This window comes from Mandrillus leucophaeus, unplaced genomic scaffold, assembly GCF_000951045.1.
Source record: "Mandrillus leucophaeus isolate KB7577 unplaced genomic scaffold, Mleu.le_1.0 Scaffold3, whole genome shotgun sequence".
In the NCBI taxonomy this organism is placed as follows: domain Eukaryota; kingdom Metazoa; phylum Chordata; class Mammalia; order Primates; family Cercopithecidae; genus Mandrillus; species Mandrillus leucophaeus.
Window position 1 is genome coordinate 14,890,277 of NW_012103142.1, and position 19,198 is coordinate 14,909,474.

The 19,198-nt window shown below is 41.8% G+C and overlaps 1 protein-coding gene across 4 annotated transcripts in view; it reads right to left on the reverse strand.

The window, feature by feature from the left end:
- ADGRF5 (adhesion G protein-coupled receptor F5) overlaps positions 1–19,198 on the reverse strand; it is a 103,724-nt gene that overhangs the window by 53,782 nt on the left and 30,744 nt on the right. For 2 of the 4 annotated variants that reach the window (XM_011986874.1, XM_011986871.1), the window contains exons 1-2: positions 16,582–16,858; positions 1,660–1,785 (exon numbers count right to left, since the gene is read on the reverse strand). In XM_011986874.1, coding sequence (XP_011842264.1) covers positions 1,660–1,761 — 102 coding nt within the window. In that variant the 5' untranslated portion in view covers positions 1,762–1,785; positions 16,582–16,858. Of the gene's footprint in view, positions 1–1,659; positions 1,786–9,951; positions 9,995–16,581; positions 16,859–19,198 lie in introns of those variants that run through there. The other 2 variants (XM_011986873.1, XM_011986872.1) reach the window with 2 other exon arrangements.

Consider the following 19,198-nt stretch of genomic DNA (forward strand, 5'->3'; position numbering starts at 1 on the left):
CGCCACCAGGCAGATGAAGGGGCTTTGCCAGGCCATCACTAGGAGGGCAGATGTGGCATAGAGAGAAGGCACTGCTGCAGCCAGAAACACTAAGAAATGCTGGAACAGAGGCAAAGCTAACACTACTGCTGAGATCGTCTCAGGCCCTGGCTTTTACCCCACCTGCCTTACATAGCCAGAGCTCTGCACTGACTATGTGAATTCACAAGAAGCTTAAATGTTTCCCTCCTCTATTTAAATGGGCAGGCTCTTGTGTATGAGTGTACAGGTTATACCCTGCACACTGGGGTTTGGAAGAGGAGACACACCATATATGTCCCCCTAGTCATGAGAGAAATAAAGAAAAGACAAAGATAACCTAGGTCAGAAAATGAAAGAACCAAAAGTGGAAAGAGGAGGAAAGTACGTGAAGTCTTGAAACAAAATCCTGAAGGTAAGATCAAGCATTTTGAAAATGATATCAAATGGGAACAAAGTATACAAATTTACTTGGTCAAGTTTGGTTTAAAAGAAAAAAAATCAAACACATTGTTTACAAGAGAGTCATAAAACAAAGTGGTATATAAAGACTTAAAACAAAAGGACAAAAATCAGGCAAACACACAAACAAAAGCAGATATGACAATTGGAATAGCAGACAAATAATTAAATTAAAACATACAAAGTAGGACAAAGAGGGACATTTCATAATGCTAAAAATGTACCAGTGAATGTCTAACAACAGTGACTGACAAAAAAAAAACAACTGAAATATGCAAAACAAAAAAGTGGAAAATACTACTACAATAAGAGAAACAATAACAGCAAACAGTTACATAACATTTATTATGTGCCAGACACTGTTCTAGGGCATCTTATAGATATGAACTAATTTAATTTTCATAAGAATAAAAGGAAATCAGTACTACTATTAGCATCGTTATACAGATGAAGAAATTGAGACAGAGAGAATTACATCAGTCTCCAAAGATTCCCAACCAGTAACATGCCCTGTCTCCGGTATAGGGAGAAGCCTAAGTAAAGAATAACCTGAAAATTCCCATAAAGAATAAGGGGGTACTTATCCCTCCCTTTACTTAAGTTAAACTCTCCTTGACTTTCCAAAGACAAAACCACCTGAATAATTTGTCAGCAAAGGTCTTATATGATGTCTATGGTCCCTTCAGCTATATCAGTCTGTGATCATCACACACACACAGATTAATGTCTTTTGGAATGTGTTCTAGCCTGATGTCCCAGTTAAAACAAATCCTCTAAGAACATACATTCTGCTCAATCCTCCAAATCTGCTTTGTTGTTATTGTTGTCAGTTTAACAGAGTGGAAGCCCTAGGCCTAGTGGTTGCAATTTAGAGAAGGAAGGAACCCTGGGAGGTCTCTCTTGAAGCTACATTGATGTTCTCTTGACACCACCACTTATTTCAGAGTATAGCAAGTGGTAGCCCAGCAAATACACTGACCTACTGTTTATATTCACCCCTTTTCCTTATATTTACCCTAGGTTTATTTTCACCCCTTCTCCTCATTTGCAACATTTTTTCTTATGTGGCAATTGTGGGAGGAAGTTTTTTCTCCCTAAACTGTTTGTAGGAACTATTGTCAGTCAGGAAATCATAAAAATGTTGACAAGAAAAATTACAGCACATATGGATATACTCACCAAAGGATGAATAGTAGACTCTAAATTCCAGTTCAGTGTAGCTTTGGAAGAATAAATCACAATAAACATGAGGCACAAAGTGGTTCTCTTTGGTGATTTCATGTCTTAAAGTTTGAGTTGGTTGGCCTGAAATGGAAATATGATGGTTTATTTCTGTATTTTATGCTGTATTTTAAATACAGCAATTTATTTCTTAAACAAGGAAAGAACTCGCAAGCCCTGTCTTGAAGGTCATCCTACACAAGAACCTTTTCAATAGAGACAGAAAAGGAAGAAGAAGCATGAAGGAATCAACTTAGCATTCTCTGCCCAGACCTTCGGGTGAAGAAATGGTCACAGTAGGGGAATGGGGGTTGAGAGGCTGAGAATGGTGCCTGAAAATAGGACAAAGGTAGCAGATGTCTGAGTAAGAAATACTTACACATAATTTATGAACAAAAAGAATCAGAGAACACTATTCAGTTTTGCTACATGCAATATACTTCGGTATTTTCAATTCTATCATAGAGTATCTTACCCCATTTTTAATTTAATTCTGGTAGTAACCCATTTAATGGACATCATGACCCATATTAATGGACTATGACCCATTAGTATGAAAACTGCTGGACTTGGTTATAAAAATATAAGTTGTATCTTATAGTATTGTTTCATATTATAGTGCATAATATAGAATATTAGTATCATTATATATCCCATCTTATTTATTTATTTATTATATTTTGAGATAGGGTTTCACTCTATTGCCTAGGCTGGTCTTGAATTCCTGGCCTCAAGCAATCCTCCTGCCTCAGCCTCCCAAAGTGCCAGGATTACAGAGGTAAGTCAGCATGTCTGGCCTTATGTATTGATTTTTTAAAATTCCCTTTATAATGCTGATGATGAAAATAGCTTTTTGGTGATGAGATGAATAATTTTTGCATTTAAAAAGCAGGGTGTCACGTGGAATAATCTCCACCCTAGGAGGTCTGGAGACCAAGACAATCTACTTTGTGCACACTCCTCTCCTTATGGCTTTTCTATGCCCATGTGTTGCTGTGAAAAGAATGCTAGACTAAGAGACACAAGATATGAGTTAGGATCCAGGATTACTAGAAACTAACTATGTCCTGCGTAAGTAATTTGTCTTCTCTGAGTCCAAGTTTTCCCGTCTGTAAAATGGGAATAATTGTACCTCTCCTAATTCTCTCACAGAGTTTTCCGAGACTCAAATGAGATTAAAAGGCATGAAGAACTCCAGAAATACAGGCTGCAATAATTATTACTCTGATTGTCAACAGAATCCAGAATGCAACCATCCAGAAGGGCAGGCTTTTGGCTGGAGTGTTGCAGGGAGCGCCAGGGAAGTAATGGCCAGGATAACACACTGATGATAGGCAAGATTTACACGCCAGGGAAAATTGTATTTCAATCGCCAGCTGACAACTGCCACCTTTTCCTCTTCCTCAGTAGAAAACTGGAAAGCTGAACCAATTTGCAAATTTGGCAATCAAACACATTTTTTAAATTCTGCAACTCAATGGTTTGGAGGAAATGCTTTGCAATTTAGGTTATAGCAGCTGTTTAACACCAGATGCATCTGCTGTGAAGAAATCATAGCAACGTACTGCTTAATTTTCTATTGGAAGTTTTATCTTTGTTTTTGAAAGACAGTGTGCCCTTGTGGGTATTGAAGAGGCTAATATAGAATGAGTCAGGTATTTAGGAGGCAAAGTAGTCTTTTCAGGCCCCAACCTCTGTTGGTTCCCTACTGAGGCAGTTAATCAAGGAGATGAGACTTAGTAACTGAATAGTTAATGAGCCTGCCTTCCAATCTGATAACCAAGGAAGAACTTACATACTAGAAGGACTAGAGCTGGCTCCATATCTTTCTACGATTTCCCAATATTGGCAGTGCATCCTTTTCTTTGGTCAGAGTTATCAAGAATTACAATGTTCCCAAATAGTCATGTCTGGCCCATTTGTATAGGCCATTGAACAATACTGTCCCCATCTTCCCCCACTCCCTGCCTCTGCTGAGATAATTTTTGATAAAGTAACATTCTTATCTATGTTGACTCATTTGTTGACAACAAGATTGCAAGCCAAAAGAAATGGAGATGTAGGAAGGACCCCACCATGGAGAGGCGGGTGTTCTCTGGATGCAGAAGATGATATACAGTCATCAGTTACACAGCAAATGTCAGGGATTCTTCACTCAAAAGAAAGGAGAAAGCCACCACTTTGAAAGAAAGGAAATAGTCAACATATTTGACAAACAGTATGGCATGGACCTGACCAATGGGAACAGGGATATGAGCTGAAATTCACTTCAGCTTTCGGGGTTGCTGTCACACTTGGGTAGAGACCTAAAGACAAACTTTTCTGTAACCTGCATCATTAATCGTATAAACCTTCCAGCTCACAGGTGTCCGTACCTGTGAGGAATCAAGCAAAAACTGCTTAACTTGGCCAATGCGGGGAAAAGTCTACATTCATCCAGTTAAAAACATGGAGCAATGTCCCACATTCAAGGCAATTTGTCTTCAGTAGGGCCCCTTTAATCCTAAATTCCCTAAAAGTTTGTATTTCTTCTAAAATTCCTGGAGTAAAGGGCAAACAAAGGCTGAGAGACAAAGAGAGAAACAGAAGCAGAGAGAGAAAGAACATTATCAGATGTCATTCCCAATCTCCTTCTCTTTTTAAATTAAAATCCAGGACACTCTCTACTAAAACTCACCAAAGCTAGGAAATATGACCTAGCCCTCAGTATTAGCCTTGTGGCTCTGAGCAACTTCCTGTTCTCCTCTGACTCTATTTTCCTGTCTGTGAAGTTAGAAGACAGGGAGAGGGAAATAAAGCACAGCCTGACATCATATGCCAGGAATAAGTCATCAAGATTCTCAGCAACCCTGCCTCTGGAGGATGAATGGTCTGGGTTCCCTGAAGCCACCATTAATGGCGTTCTCTTGCAAAGTGATTATGCACCGGGAATCTTCACTATGGAACTGGCCCGTTCTTACAACTCTTAGAAACAACCAGTGCTGGCTGGATGTGGTAACATATGCCTGCAATCCCAGCATTTTCAGAGGGCAAGGAGAAAGGATCACTTGAAGCCAGGAGTTCAAGACCAGCCTGAGCAAAAAAGTGAGACTCTGTATTGTATAAAAAAAAAAAAAAAAAAAGTATTTTTTGTAATTAGCCAGGTGCAGTGGCACGCACCCATAGTCCTAGCTACTCAGGGGGCTGAGGTGGGGAGATGGCTTGAGTCCATGAGCCCTGGAGTTCAAGGCTGCAGTGAGCTATGATTTCATCATTCTAGTCCAACCTCTAACAGAGCAAGACCCTGTCTCTCAAAAAAAAAAAAAAAAAGAAAGAAATAATAAAGAAACAATCAGTGCTTAAGATCAGCTCTTCTCTTAGAAATCCTTCATCAGCCCTGAGATCAGAAAACTAGGCCTAGAAAGAGTTGAATGTCTCAGAGCTAAGAGGTGGCTAGGAGCTGAGTCAGTCAGAACTCCAAGAGATCTACCAATGATTCTCAAAATTTTCGCCAATGACATCCTCTGACAGTTGGAGCAACCATATATGATAGGATTGTGGCTAATAATTGCTGGTGGTTATTAATTATAATTGGTGGGTAATAATTGCTGGTGACAATGACTATAGGAGTCCTGTCTTACTGGGTGCTCACTATGTTCTAGGCCTGTTGCTGAGTTCTCTGCAAGAATTATGCCCTTAACCTCTCAAGGAGCCTCTGATACTACTAAATTACTCCTACTTTTCAGATATGGAAACGGAAGATTAGAAGGAAGACTAATTCACTGAGGCCACAAAGCTGATAGACAGTAGTGGCAAAATTATAAACACAGCAGTCTATTCTCCTGAGAACAAGGTGTCATTTGAGCTAAGAGATCTTCTTGGTGGGAAATCAACGAACCAACCAACCAACCAAACAAACAAAAACGGAAAACTTTATAGACACCTGACCAGGCAACTGGAAACAAACTTCTAGCCTCATTTTGCCACTAATTAGCTGTGTGATGGGGGGCAAGTCACTTTATCTCTCTGAGCCTGTTTTCTTATCAGTAAATCCAGGGATTTGACTGCACTCAATAATTTCAAAATCCGGATGCAAGAGTTGGTCTCTTGAAGTCCTGTTACTATTCTAAGAGTCTAAAATTCTTCACAGTTATTTCAACTCAAATGCAGGCTCACCCAGGTTAACTTCTGAGAATAATCATAACTATCTTGCATTTATCCCCCCACCTCTGACTTATTACACAGTCTAGGCCTTCTCTGCCCCTCATGTACACCATGGCAATGGCTTCCTTTCTTTAATTCTCAGCTCCCTCTCTACAGAGATGCAAGATGGATTTTCCTAAAGCACTCTTCTCACAACATTCCCTGTTCAATTTTCCTGTGCTTTCAGAATAAAGGAAATCACTTTCACTGATCCTCAAGGCTCTCCACAACCTGGACTTTATTTATAAGAGTGAGCATATGTAATAAGCATCTATAATATTTTCACTACCAAAGTCAGTTGCTTTTTCATAAGTTAAAATAGTGCAAGAGATGTTCCAGTGCTCATGCAAAAATAAAAATGCCAAGTCAATCTTTGAGAATTAATTTTGGGGGTAGACAGGAGTAATTACTGCCAAACAATTTCTCTGTGTTTGGTGAAACCAAAATAACCCTGTCATTTATTTGGTTTATTCATCTCCATCTTTTCCTGTCCCTTAACCCCACACAATCACTGCATATTCAGATTCTACCCATCCTTCAATGCCCAGGCAGTAGGACTCCCTCGCAGATGAAGGTTTCCTGATCTGTCCAGTTATAAATAGTCTATTTCCCCTGAACACCTACACACACTTAGTCTAGGCCCTTAGCCTTCCTGCTTGTATTATATGTATTGTTATAACTATTGCACAAAGTAAATCTATTTATTCCCTTATCTATTCATTTGTGTATTCCTTTACTGGAAAAAGATTTATTAAGTCCTGTTATATGTTAAGAGTTCTACTGAGTGAAGGGGAAGTAGCAGTAAACAAGACAATGGTCCCTGTCTCCATGAAGCTTAAAGTCTAATGGAGTAGATGAACATTATTAAAGAATAAATTATTCAATTCATTGTTTAACTATGTGAAAGTGCTACTGAGAAGAATAATCATAACATTCATATTTGTTGAGGACTTACTATGTGTCAGGCACTAAACTCAGCACTGACAATATTAAATCACTTAATCTTTACAACCCTAATGGGGTGGTTCCAGTATGATATCTAATTAAAGGGTACAGATCTAGTATGACATAAAATTAACTGAGCCACTGAGTGGTTAAATAACTTGCCTGAGATCACACAGCTAGTAAGTGACAGAGCCAGGATTTGAATCTAGAAAGTCTAACTCGAGAGCCCATCCCTTTAACCATTGAGCTGAACTGTTTACAAAAGGCTATACCAGAAGGACAGGACCTAGTCTTAGGGATTTGTGGAAAATATTCCAGGGGAAGTATTTAATTGAGCTGAAACCTAAAGGCTAAGTTGGAGGTAGCTAAAAACAACAGGGCACTTTGGAAGAAGGGGAGGAAGATGGTTCTAGGTGGAAAAAAAAGATCATGTGAAAAGGCCCTCAGGTAAAGAAAGAGCATGACGCATCTGAGGAGCTGCAAGCAGTCCAGAGTGGCTGGAACATGAAAAGAGAGCAGGTGAAGGGTACGAGGCAGAGCTGGTGAGGTGAGCAGAGGCCAGGCTGGGGAGGACTTGTCATTGCAACAATAGGATTAGGTAAGATTGATTAGGGAGGCAATAAAGAGTGGAGAAGGAGGCCTAGGAACAAGTCCCACAGAATTCTAACAATCAAAGATCCAGTTAAGAAAGATGACAAAGCCGAGATGATTGGAAATTGGGAAGTCCTAATTAGGGAAAAAGAATCAGGCTGGCAGGACCAAGGGACAGCAAAAATAAAAAGCAGATAAGCTATAAGTCTGCCCTTCTGCATGGTCCATGAACACATAGCTTTCCTGTGCAAATAATTCACAATCTTCCTGTGCCCGACTTATGACCAGACCCTTGGCTGATTAAAACAAATGCAAGTTAGCTCACTGCAACCTTGGCATTATCAGTACTACACAAAGCCCTATTCAGCACACAATAGAAGCAACATTCTGTAAAATCCCCAGCAAGACTGTGTCTCGTTACAGTCAGCTCCTTTTTGCTGGCCTGTCGATGGCATCCTTGTAACATATTTTCATACTTTTTCTAAGAAATCTGCCTTTATTTACCTACAACTGTCTCAGTAAATTCTTCTTAATGCTCCCATCACCAGCTCTACATAGTCGCTAACCACCAAAGACAGGAATGAAACCAGAGAGGCAGGAACAGGAGAGAAACAAGGTTAGTGGAATCAAGGAAACCAGGGAAACTCAAGTTTTAAGAAGAAGGGGGCCGAGCACGGTGTCTCACATCTATAATCCCAGCACTTTGGAAGGCCAAGAGGGGTGGATCACCAGACGTCTGGAGTATGAGACCAGCCTTGCCTAACATGGTGAAACCCCGTCTCTACTAAAAATACAAAAATCAGCCGGGCATGGTGGTAGACACCTGTAATCTCAGCTACTCAGGAGGCTGAGGCAAGAGAATTGCTTGAACCCAGGAGGCAGAGATTGAACTGAACTGAGACCACTCCATTGCCCTCTAGCCTGGGCAACAAGAGTGAAACTCCATCTCAAAAAAAAAAAAAAAAAAAAAAGAAGAAGAAGAAGAAGCAGGGGGTCAACTATGTCCAGTGGTGCCAAGAAGTCCATTAAGGAGGAGACTGACATTGCTCATTGGATTTGGAGACATGGTATGCTCTTAGCAAAGGAAATCCCATTGGGATGGTTGGATGGAAATTGTATTGGGAAGAGTTATAGAGTGTTTGTGGGGTGAGGACTTGGAGATGGTGAGTACATGAAACCCACGAAATCTGTCTGTAAACTGAAGTAGAGGGTGAAGGTTCTTCCCACATGTAAGCTGCTTAGCTTTCACATCCACACAGTAGGTGATGTTATACACATAGCTTTCTCTTTAAGAAGGGAACTAAGTGTATTAGTACAATATCAAGGGAAATCATACCTCCTACTAAACCTTGGCCTGTAGCTGGCTAACTAGACACAACATCATAACCTTTGAAAAAAGCCAAGGGCATATACCCTAATGTCCCCCAATCCTTGTGTTCTGGGATACAGACTATGATCAGGCAGCCCTTTTGCAAACATATACTTATCAAAATAGAGACTAAATGCACCTGAAAATAGATGAGCACATATAAGCACATTCTACTACTAAAGAACAGAGTTACTCTTAATGGTGGATGATAGATGGCAATGCCAACTTTCAGGAGGACTATCACTGCAAATTTTATTGTGATTATTACTCTGCTCATCTCCATGAGATACAGAGTTGCAATAGGGATAGAATGTCATCAGTAACCTACTCCCTGAACTGTAGAAGTACAGATTAAAAACCTTTAAGTGTAACTTTAAGAGCCTGCCTTCATAAATCTGTATTTTCAGTTGTAGAGGTGGTAAGACTTATCTTTGCTGACCTTATTTGATTAGATGATTCATCTCTTGCACAAGCAAAAATATAAGCTAAATATTTATTTAACACAAACATGGGACACAATACCAATTAAAGGACTGCCTTGAAGATATTTTTTTTTCCTATTTAATTTTCCATTGCCTTGAAATCAGGACCTGCAGCAGCATTGTGTCAGGGCAGTTCAGTACTATCAGATTACAGGGGAACATTTGTTTGTACACAATGGGATCAAGTTTTCCAAAACACACTGCACATGTGGGTGGCGTTGATAACCTTTTATCCTCTTTTCTTGTTGTTAAGTCACTGTGGGTCTTAGCCTTTAAGCAAAAGATTGCCATCTGTATGAAAACATTGAGTTCCTAACTGCTCTTATCTAGTCTGTCTTGCATTAATTCACCATGTGGAGGGGTTTCCCTGAGCCCTGGCAAAACAATGCCAGGGGTGCATTCCAATTGCAGACAGAGGGAAGCCCTGTGGAATGAGTCAGTTTTGTTGTTGCTTTTTTTTTTTTTTTTGAGACGGAATCTCACTGTGACACCCAGGCTGGAGTGCAATGGCATGATCTTGGCTCACTGCAACTTCTGCCTCCGGGTTTCAAGCGATTCTCCCGCCTCAGCCTCCCGAGTAGCTGGGACTACAGGCATATACCACCATGCCTGGCTGATTTGTGTATTTTTAGTAGAGATGGGGTTTCACCATATTGGCCAGGCTGGTCTCGAACTCCTAGCCTCAAGTGATACACCCGCCTCGGCCTCCCAAAATGCTGGGGTTACAGGCGTGAACCACTGCACCCAGCCCAGTTTGTTGTATACTCAAATGTTATGGGAGAAAAATTGGCAAAGCTCTTTTCACATTAGGTTGTTCTCAAGCCTCACAGTTCTGTGGTTCTACCATGTATCAGGTAAGATCCAAAATAATACTTGACTATTTCAATAATAATAACAATAATGGACCAATCAGAACAATCTCTGTCAACTGTGCAGGAGCAGGGCCTGGGGGTCTCCTGCTGGGCCAGACTTCAGCAGTGTCGTTGCTGGATCATAGGGAAGTCTGTGGAGGATCCCAGGAAAGTGGGTGGATGGCTAAGGCAGAGGTGGGGAGGCAATCCAGGGGCTGGAGGAAGCAGTTATTCACAATGTGGCTTAAAATATTCCAACATTACAGTAATTGGCAGGGCCATCTTAGGCTTCCGCACTTCCTCCCTTTATGGCCTCCATCCATTCCATCTCTCTGAGAAATGGCTTTGCTGTCCTTAGCCCGTGAATTCTCTTCTAAATCTCCATTTCCTTCTCTAGGGATTTTGTTAGATTTTGACCAGATAATGTGTGTACTACTTAGAATGAAAAAAAAAAAAACAAAAAACAAGTACTACTTTATCCCCCCGCCCTCAACCCCAAGAAATACAGTACCCTGAGAAGTCCTTGCTAGTTCAACATTTCCTTACTCTGGACAGTTTGACTTTAGTCCTCACCTCATTATGAAAAGTATTCTGTAGAAGCAAACCCATAACATTTGCCCTAGTCCTCACTCTCCCTGGCCTGCGGTGTGTAACTGCTCCATTTGTGCATGGCCTCCTCCTCTGCAGGGCTCCCTTTCCCTTTCCTGGTTCTCAAGGCTCCTGAACTTATGCCTTTTCTCCTTCTATGCTCCCATCCTCATCATCCTGCAGCTGCCTCACTGTGCGCCCTGCCAGATACCTCTCCTGGGACTACAGTTCTTCTCTCTTGACACCTTCTCATAGTGAGCTCATCCACTTCCATAGTTTTAATTATCAGTTTATGTGAGAACTCCCAGAACTGTATTTCCAGGCTCTGACCTTTATGGCATATTGCCTCTTTTCTTGTCCCCAAAGATATCTCTTTCCTCTGCATTCCTATTTCCCCTCTTTGCTAGATATTAGGCAAGCCTTTTCGACTATACTATTTCCACTTGAGTGTAAATTCAGATCATCGAAAACTGAACTTGTCTCCTCTCCCACTGCTCTCTCCTAAGTCATCCCTTCCCAGATTTGCCAACTGCTGGCTTCATTCTCCAGTTTCCTAGGCTCACAGCTTCACAGGTGTCCTTGGACAAAAGAAGCGGTGCAGGAGTAGAAGCAGCAATTCGACCAGGAACTAAGTCATGTTACCTGCTGCTGATGTGCTCAAAGCCCCTCCTTGGTTTGGATATTGTCATCTTACCACACTGGTTTGGACATTGGGCCACCACATTGGTTCGGACATTATCATCTTACATCTAGATGGTTGTAATAATCTCCTGAATGGGCCCCTCCCTCCTTTCTTCTCTGATCAATAATCCAACACAACAGCAGGGAATTTATTTGCCCAGAACACTATTCTTCCTAAATTGTGACTGTGTCATATTTAAATACTTTAAATGTTTGCAAATGCCCAGAGAATATTTAAGCTAATTCACCAGGCAAGCATGATCACCACGACCTAATGTAAAATGAGCTCTATCAATTTTTCTCCCATAACACTTGGGTATAGAACAAACTGACCCACTCCCAGCTTTTATTGTACCTTCTTTCGTCATAAATATTAACAGAAAATACTGGTGGAATGCATTGCTACCTTGAAGCTTCTTCTTACACAATTCTTGGCAGCTGAAATAATCTGTTTCTCCTTTCTAAACTTTACTCATCATTTCAGGTCTTGCTTATTCATCCGGTAACAACAATTGCTATCATTTATCAAGCACTTGCTGTGTGCCAGACACTTGCCATATGGCAAGCATTAGGCTAAGCACTACACATGCACTAGACTCATTTGGTCCTTATAATCCTGTGTTATGAGAAGTATCATCATCTTCATTTTACAGATGAAGAAACTGAGCCATTGCTAAACAAACACTAAGCTTTGGCTAAATAAACATACTTGGCAAGTGGCCAAGTTTGTCTCCAAAGTCTGAACTCTGACCTTGATGGCATATTGTCTCTTATCTTGTCTTCCCCAGAGATATATCTTTCCACTGCACGCACTGCATTTCTCTCCTCAGCTCCTCATCTGGTCCTGCCATGTGGATCACTTTTCAGCACTGTGTGTTTTTGTGCCTAGCACAGTAATTAGGCATATGGACTCTGAAGTCAGACTGCCTGAGGTGGAATCCTAACGTGCCTCTATTTGCTAGCTTTTTGTCTCAGGTAATTTACTTAACTTTTCTGGATTCCCCCATCTGTAAAATGGGGAGTATGATTTTATCTGAGGCATAGGATTATTGGAACAACTAAATGGGTTAACAATCGTCTTTATAAAACACTGAGTATGGTGCCTGGCACATAGCAAGTACTCGATAAATATTGTTTGTTATTTCTCCTAATGCTATCCCTCCACTAACCCCCACACACAGGCCCCTGTGTGTGATGCTCCCCACCTCGTGTCCATGTGTTCCCATTGTTCAACTCCCACTTATGAGTGAGAACATGCAGTGTTTGGGTTTTTCTTAGAAATACCTAATGTAAATGACGAATTGATGGGCGCATCAAAACAACATGGCACATATATGCCTATGTAACAAATCTGCACATTGTGCACATGTACCCCAGAACTTAAAGTATAACAATTTAAAAAAAATCAGTCAAAAAAAGTGTTTGTTATTAAAATTCTCAATGCCTGTAACCTGCTTTCCACTAAGAGTCTAAGCTGATTAAGAAGAGAGGTTCTCTGCCTCTGCAATTCCACGGCACTTAGCAAGTCACTCCAGAGTAGGTGATTCCACTAGGCTGTAATTTTAAAGATTTCACGTTGGCGATTATCTTTTAGGACATAGGGAAGATTCCAATTATTTTAACCATCATGACCAGAGTCACACCATGTGATCTGAAGTGTTGAGCTGATAAGTAACTTGTGAATCATGGTGTGCCCTTAGCTAATATGTGTATTTAACTCAACTACCCTTATTAGAGCACCTACTCTGTGCAGAAACTCGTAGGTCCTGGGGAAACTGACATAAATACTGAACAGGCCCTGTAGCCCTCTCTATCAAGGAGACAAACATTGCACTGACGAGAGATACTAACTTGAACTGTATCAAGAAACGTCAATGGGGAAAAGGCTGTAGGGGAACATGTTATAATTAAAAAATAGCTGTGACTTATTGTCTATTCATATTTAGTGCAATCCAGAAAGCGGCAGCTCATGCAAACGATAATTAGTATTTCTTTTTTCCCCCTTTCTCTTGGGATTGGGATACAACATGGCAAAATGACCTTGAATAAAAACTATGATCCGATAGTCATCTGGCATTAGAAAAGCACATCCTGTTTATCTAGAACATTTAATCTGCCTTTGTAAAATCTGCAAGTCTCAGGGAGCCTACGTATCTACAGTGAAGTCAGCAGGGATGTTCCAATTAAAACTGGAAAGTCAGTGCCATTGTTGGAGGTGTCGGAAATCTCCTCTTCACTCTGACGTGCAGATGTGTCTGCTCCTCCAAAAAACAGCAGCAGCCAGAATTCTAATGATCTGCACTGCTGCTGACACTTTTGGCCCTAATTTCTTGGCTTCATAAACAGCCATTGCTTCTGCTTCTCAGTTTAGCCACTGTATCTCACACAGCCCAGACTCAGTGAATCTCAATCCCAGCTGCCTTATAGAATCACTTTGGAGATTAAAAACAACAAACAAACAAAAAATCTAACCATGCCCTGGCCCCGTCCTCAGAGATCCTGATTCAGTTTCTCTGGCAAAGTGTCTAGACATTGTTTTCTTTTTGTTAAGTTCCTAGGGTGACGCCGACGGACAGCAGGTGATAGAACCTGCTAATATCTGGACAAGGCAATAGTTTAGTCTAACTTCAGATTCCCAGCAAAACATCTACCATGTGGCTACAAAGCTGACAGAATCCAGTCAATCACATTAATTCTCTATTCCACGTGACTTTTATCCTCATAGTACTGACAAAAACAATGGGACTGCAAAGACAGCAATCTGAGTTTCTTCTCATCCCAGTCCTCCAAAAAAATTCATTGTGCCATGTGAGGCAAATAAATTACCCTCTGAACCCCTTGTTTTTGTATTCCATTAGATGAGAATAACTTGCCCGCTCTACCTGTGACATGGAGAAAGAAGAGGCATAAAAGTCTTTTGATAGCTAAAAAGTTGCCTATAAATACAAGAGATTGAATGCATAATATTTAGGAGGAGACAGATTAGCCTCATTAATCCGAGGAGGTGGGACCCCATGGGATATTTTTTAACTGCTCCAAAATGCCCCCAAGTACCCCATAGCACAGTAAGTGAGGTTACTATATCACAGTCAATAAACCCACACTCAGTGAGTGAGGCAGTGTTAGTCTACAGGGCCTCAGTGGAGGTCTCTCATGTGGCTAACACCGTGCACTAGGAAGAAATGATTCATCAGAGTAGCCAGAGATCTGGAGAAGGGACAAAGGCAGGCAAATTTTACAGAATGTCCAAAATCAGCAAGGCCTAGTGGCCCTATAGTTTGGGGTGGAGAAATCCTGTAAAGAACAAGAAAATATGAAATAGCTACGGAAAGTGTTTGTAATTATTCTTGGATTTGACATTGCTTATTTATACCTTTTTCCCAAAGACTCTCTCCATAAGCTGTGCCAACTTGTTCATAGTGATGTTTTCTTTATTTGCCTGTCTCTTAACATTGTTGGTGGGGAAGGGAAGGCCACCCTTTTACAGAAGACTAAAAGAGATGGAAAATGAACCCATCTCTTAAATGCATTTATTATCCACTGAATAAAAGGGCAGTCTCTCCTATCTTTACCTTCTCTGGGCCACTAGTTATTATCTATCTAGTTAATTTCCTGTAATTTTATTTTCTCCCCTTTCATTTCTAGAGTAAGAAACCTCTGATGGCCTTCAAGGGAAAACCCCAAACCACTAATTGGCAAATCTAGAATTTAATCCTTAGGAGGTTGTTATTAACATTATTAATTGTCAAAGCCAAAACCAACACAAAATAGTAACGGTAAACATGAGTAAAACTCTTTTAGACTTTTCTAAGAGTTAAAAGCGCTATTCATGTTTCCCATGCATCATTTTATCCTTTCACTGAGAGGAAGGAGTTTAGGATCATCACATGAACTTGACAATGAGAATTTACTGTACTCCTGTGCCCTGGCTTGTCCTAAGAGCTCAGAAGAACAGAAAATAAAGCCCTTAACTGGTAACACAGAAAACAATTGATAGAGTAATGTTTGGGGAGGGGAAAAGATTGTATATTGGGGGTGCAATTGAAAACTGTTAAGAGAAGACCCGTTGCAGTGGCTCACGCCTGTAATTCCAGCATTTCGGGAGGCTGAGGCGGGTGGATAATCTGAGGTCAGGAGTTCGAGACCAACTTGGCTAACATGGTGAAACCTCATCTCTACTAAAAATACAAAAATTAGCGGGGTGTGGTGGCAGGTGCCTGTAATCCCAGTTACTCAGGAGGCTGAGGCAGGATGATCACTTGAACCCAGGAGGCAGAAATTGTAGTGAACCAAGATTGTGCCACTGCACTCCAACCTGGGTGACAGAGCGAGACTCCATCTCAAAAAAAAATAAAAAATAAAACCTATTTAGAGTTATTCTTTCATGATAAGAATATAGTCAAGTATTATTTGTGTAATTCAAAAATAACCTTCATTGAAAAACCAACTACATTAGCCCTTTATGAAAGAAAAAATGCTATAGTGAAGTGGCGTGGCTCGGCTTTCTGAAGTATGAGAAAACATGGTGTAAGCAAACTGCACATCATAGAGTTGCTCCTTTCAAAACGAGTCGGCCTGGCCCTGAAGCCCCTGCACTTTTACTGACCTCCTTCCTAACGCTGACTACAAACTCCTTTCCCCTCAGCCCTCGGTGGGAGGCTGCAGCCTACATTTTACATTTTTAAGGTCATCCCTTGCCCTTTGGAACGACTCTCCGGGAGCTGAGCGAATACCCGGGGCTCCTACTGCAACTTCCTTCTTCAGCCCGACCTTCTTCAGCCCGACCACAGCAATGGCCGCCTGGCCCCGAAATGCTCTTGGCAAGAGCAGCAGCTCAGTAGCTCATGAATGCATTGGTTTTTATAGTATTTTCTGGTTTAAGGATGAGAGAACTTGTTTGGGGAAAAAAAAAAAAAGTCTGTTACAAAGAAAATCCTAAAGGATCCCAGCTAGTTGCTCAATACTCCATCTCCTTTAACATAGTCTCATTAACTGGACCAACAGTGTGCACAACAGTCTTGACTGGACGTACTTTACCTTCCCAACATACATATCATAGCTACGCAAAAGAAAAGCAGGCAAAGAGGATCGTAAGTGGAAGATGCCTTAAGAGAAGTGATTTAGGAGCCCCTGAGCTCTTGCTACAAAGGGAGACAGAGTGACAGACCGTAGTAGGAGAAATGTCTGTTACCTGTCCAGCACTGCGGTCCCCCGGCTGGCTCCTGCTCTGATCAGATGCCTAAAAGCTTCCCAGTTTCCACTATGGGGCCATTTGTCTTGCGGCCTCCTGGGCAGGGGGCCTCACGCCCAGTGGAGGGAGAACCAAGCAAGACTCATTTCGCGTTTTCAGACAGGACTAGCAGCTCCGCTCCCACGCTCAGCCTCACTGAGGCCTCCCCCAGCTATGATCCTCCCAGCCTCACAGAGTCATCCCTGAGAGCCGCGCTGCTGTTTTAAAAACAAAAAGTGATTTCCTGGTCCTCTTCCCCGGATGGCGTGTGCGATTTCCCTCACGCCCATGGGAAGTCCTTCAGATCCTTCTTATCTGGAAACCTCTCCACCAAGTGGACAGACTTGTTTAGTCAATGCCCCTAGTTCTCACTTTCCTTTCTCCAAAGAAAAAAATCAGAAAAGCAAAACCAGAGCAAACCAAACATAGGTTAGAGCTAATGAGAGGTACAAGATGCCTGGTTTCAACTTAAAAGATGACCACTAAATTAGATTGTAATTTCAGAGTGAAGGAAAATGAAGACCAGCGATGAATTCTTTGTCTTTAGCAGTGCCAAGAAAGCAGAGAATAAAAGAATCCGCAGAAGAGAAGAGATCTAAAGAAGTTGTTCAGTCCTCCCCCGCGGGAGGGCTGTACCTCAAAAATGCCACATTGGAGGGATGTCCAGTTCTCCTAGGTTTCCAGGGAAACTCCGTGAGTATTTGTGTATCAAACTATAAATTTAGTGGTACTTAAAATACCACTCGGTAACACGGATATTTAAAGATAACGAGATATATAGTAAAGGCCTGTTTGGCAGGCTGCATTCAGGTTGTTGGGTTTAAAGATGAATTATAGTCAGCTCATTTTTGAACTGGAAGTGACCCCTCTGATCCTCATTTTACAAGAGAGGAAACTGAGGCCCAAGGAGAAACCTTCCCAAGGTCAGAACACAGATGGAAAATGCTGTTTGACTCTCCACTCTGGAGCTCTGCCCACAGAAAATTTGATGAATGGCCTGGAATCGGCATTGGAAATAAATGCTTCAGGTGAGTCCCATGCAGGTAGTCCCAAGAGTATCTTCAGAGAATTCTTCATAGTGTCAAAGAAGGGACTCTGGAGTCAGACTGTAGGAATTGACGCTTTAGTCCCACCAATTTTATGTGGCCACGTACACATTACTTGACCCTACTGAGATTCAATATTGTTTTGTTTTTAGACAGAGTCTCACTCTGTCGCCCAGGCTAGAGTCCAGTGGTGCGATCTTGGCACACTGCAACCTCTTCCTCCCGGGTTCAAACGATTCTTACACATTACTTGACCCTACTGAGATTCAATGTTGTTTTGTTTTTAGATGGAGTCTCGCTCTGTCGCCCAGGCTAGAGTCCAGTGGCGTGATCTTGGCTCACTTCAACCTCCTCCTCCTGGGTTCAAGCGATTCTCTTGCCTCAGCCTTCCAAGTAGCTGGGACTATAGGTGCCTACCAGCACATCTGGCTAATTTCTGTATTTTTAATAGAGATGGGGTCTTTCCATGTTGGCCAGGCTGGTCTCAAACTCCTGACCTCAGGTAATCCCCTGACTCAGCCTCCCAAAGTGCTGGGATTACAGGCATGAGCCACTGCTCCTGGCCCTGAGATTCAGTTTTATAATGTGTGAAAGTGGGATGATAATCATACTGAGTTTACAGACTCTGCTGAAACTGAAGAGGAAGAGTTTAGTAACTGTTCATTGTTCTCTGGAGCCCTGGGCTCCAGTGCCTCCAAGTTCATCCTCTCTCCCCTCCAGCTGCCTTCCCTTCTTGTCATGCTATCAGACTAGGGCAAGTCAGCAACCACCAGCGGGACTTAGGCTTGAGACCAGAGTATTTGGGCAAGAGGAGGATGAACTTCAAAATGTTATTATTCCACTTCTAGATACTGATTCTCAGCTGTAGTCTACAGCTTGGATTGGATACACCCTGACTTAAGAAACAGCCTGCTGAGGGACACAGTTCCTGGGCAAATGCTGCCTGTTTTCCTGCTTGTGTTTTGGTTGCTGGGTGCAGCAGACTCTCTAATATGGAATGGGCGTTGTCAAAGTGACTGTCCCTTTCCTTCTCTGAGGAGCAATTCTTCTCGTCCACGGGTCCCTGCTTGTTGTTAGGAACACTGTGTGCTTGCTGCGCACACATTACAATGAAAACAAAAGCAAATAAAAAAGGGAACCACCATATGACCTCAGCGGCAACCCAGAATGAACTGTGGAAGGAGAGACCCTGCCCCGTCGTAGCTACGGCTGGAATTGACTGTCACAGAGGCCGTTTTCCCGAATCCTAAAACGTTGGTGTTGGTGGCTGAACCCAAACTTCTTCAACCAAACTGCAAATGTAGTCAGAATAATTCACCAGTCAGGTTATATATGTTTCTTAATATGAAATATCTCTCATGACTGTGAGGTACAGTCTCATTAGAGACAAAGCTCCTACTTTCTCATGAAGAAATTTCAGCACCAAATAAATACGTATTTTCCAGCATGTTCCCAGCTGTTTCACTCCTGCCCTTCTTTCACTCTGCCCTTCTCCTTTCTTCACACAGGTAACATTTAGTCTCCTTTTAAGT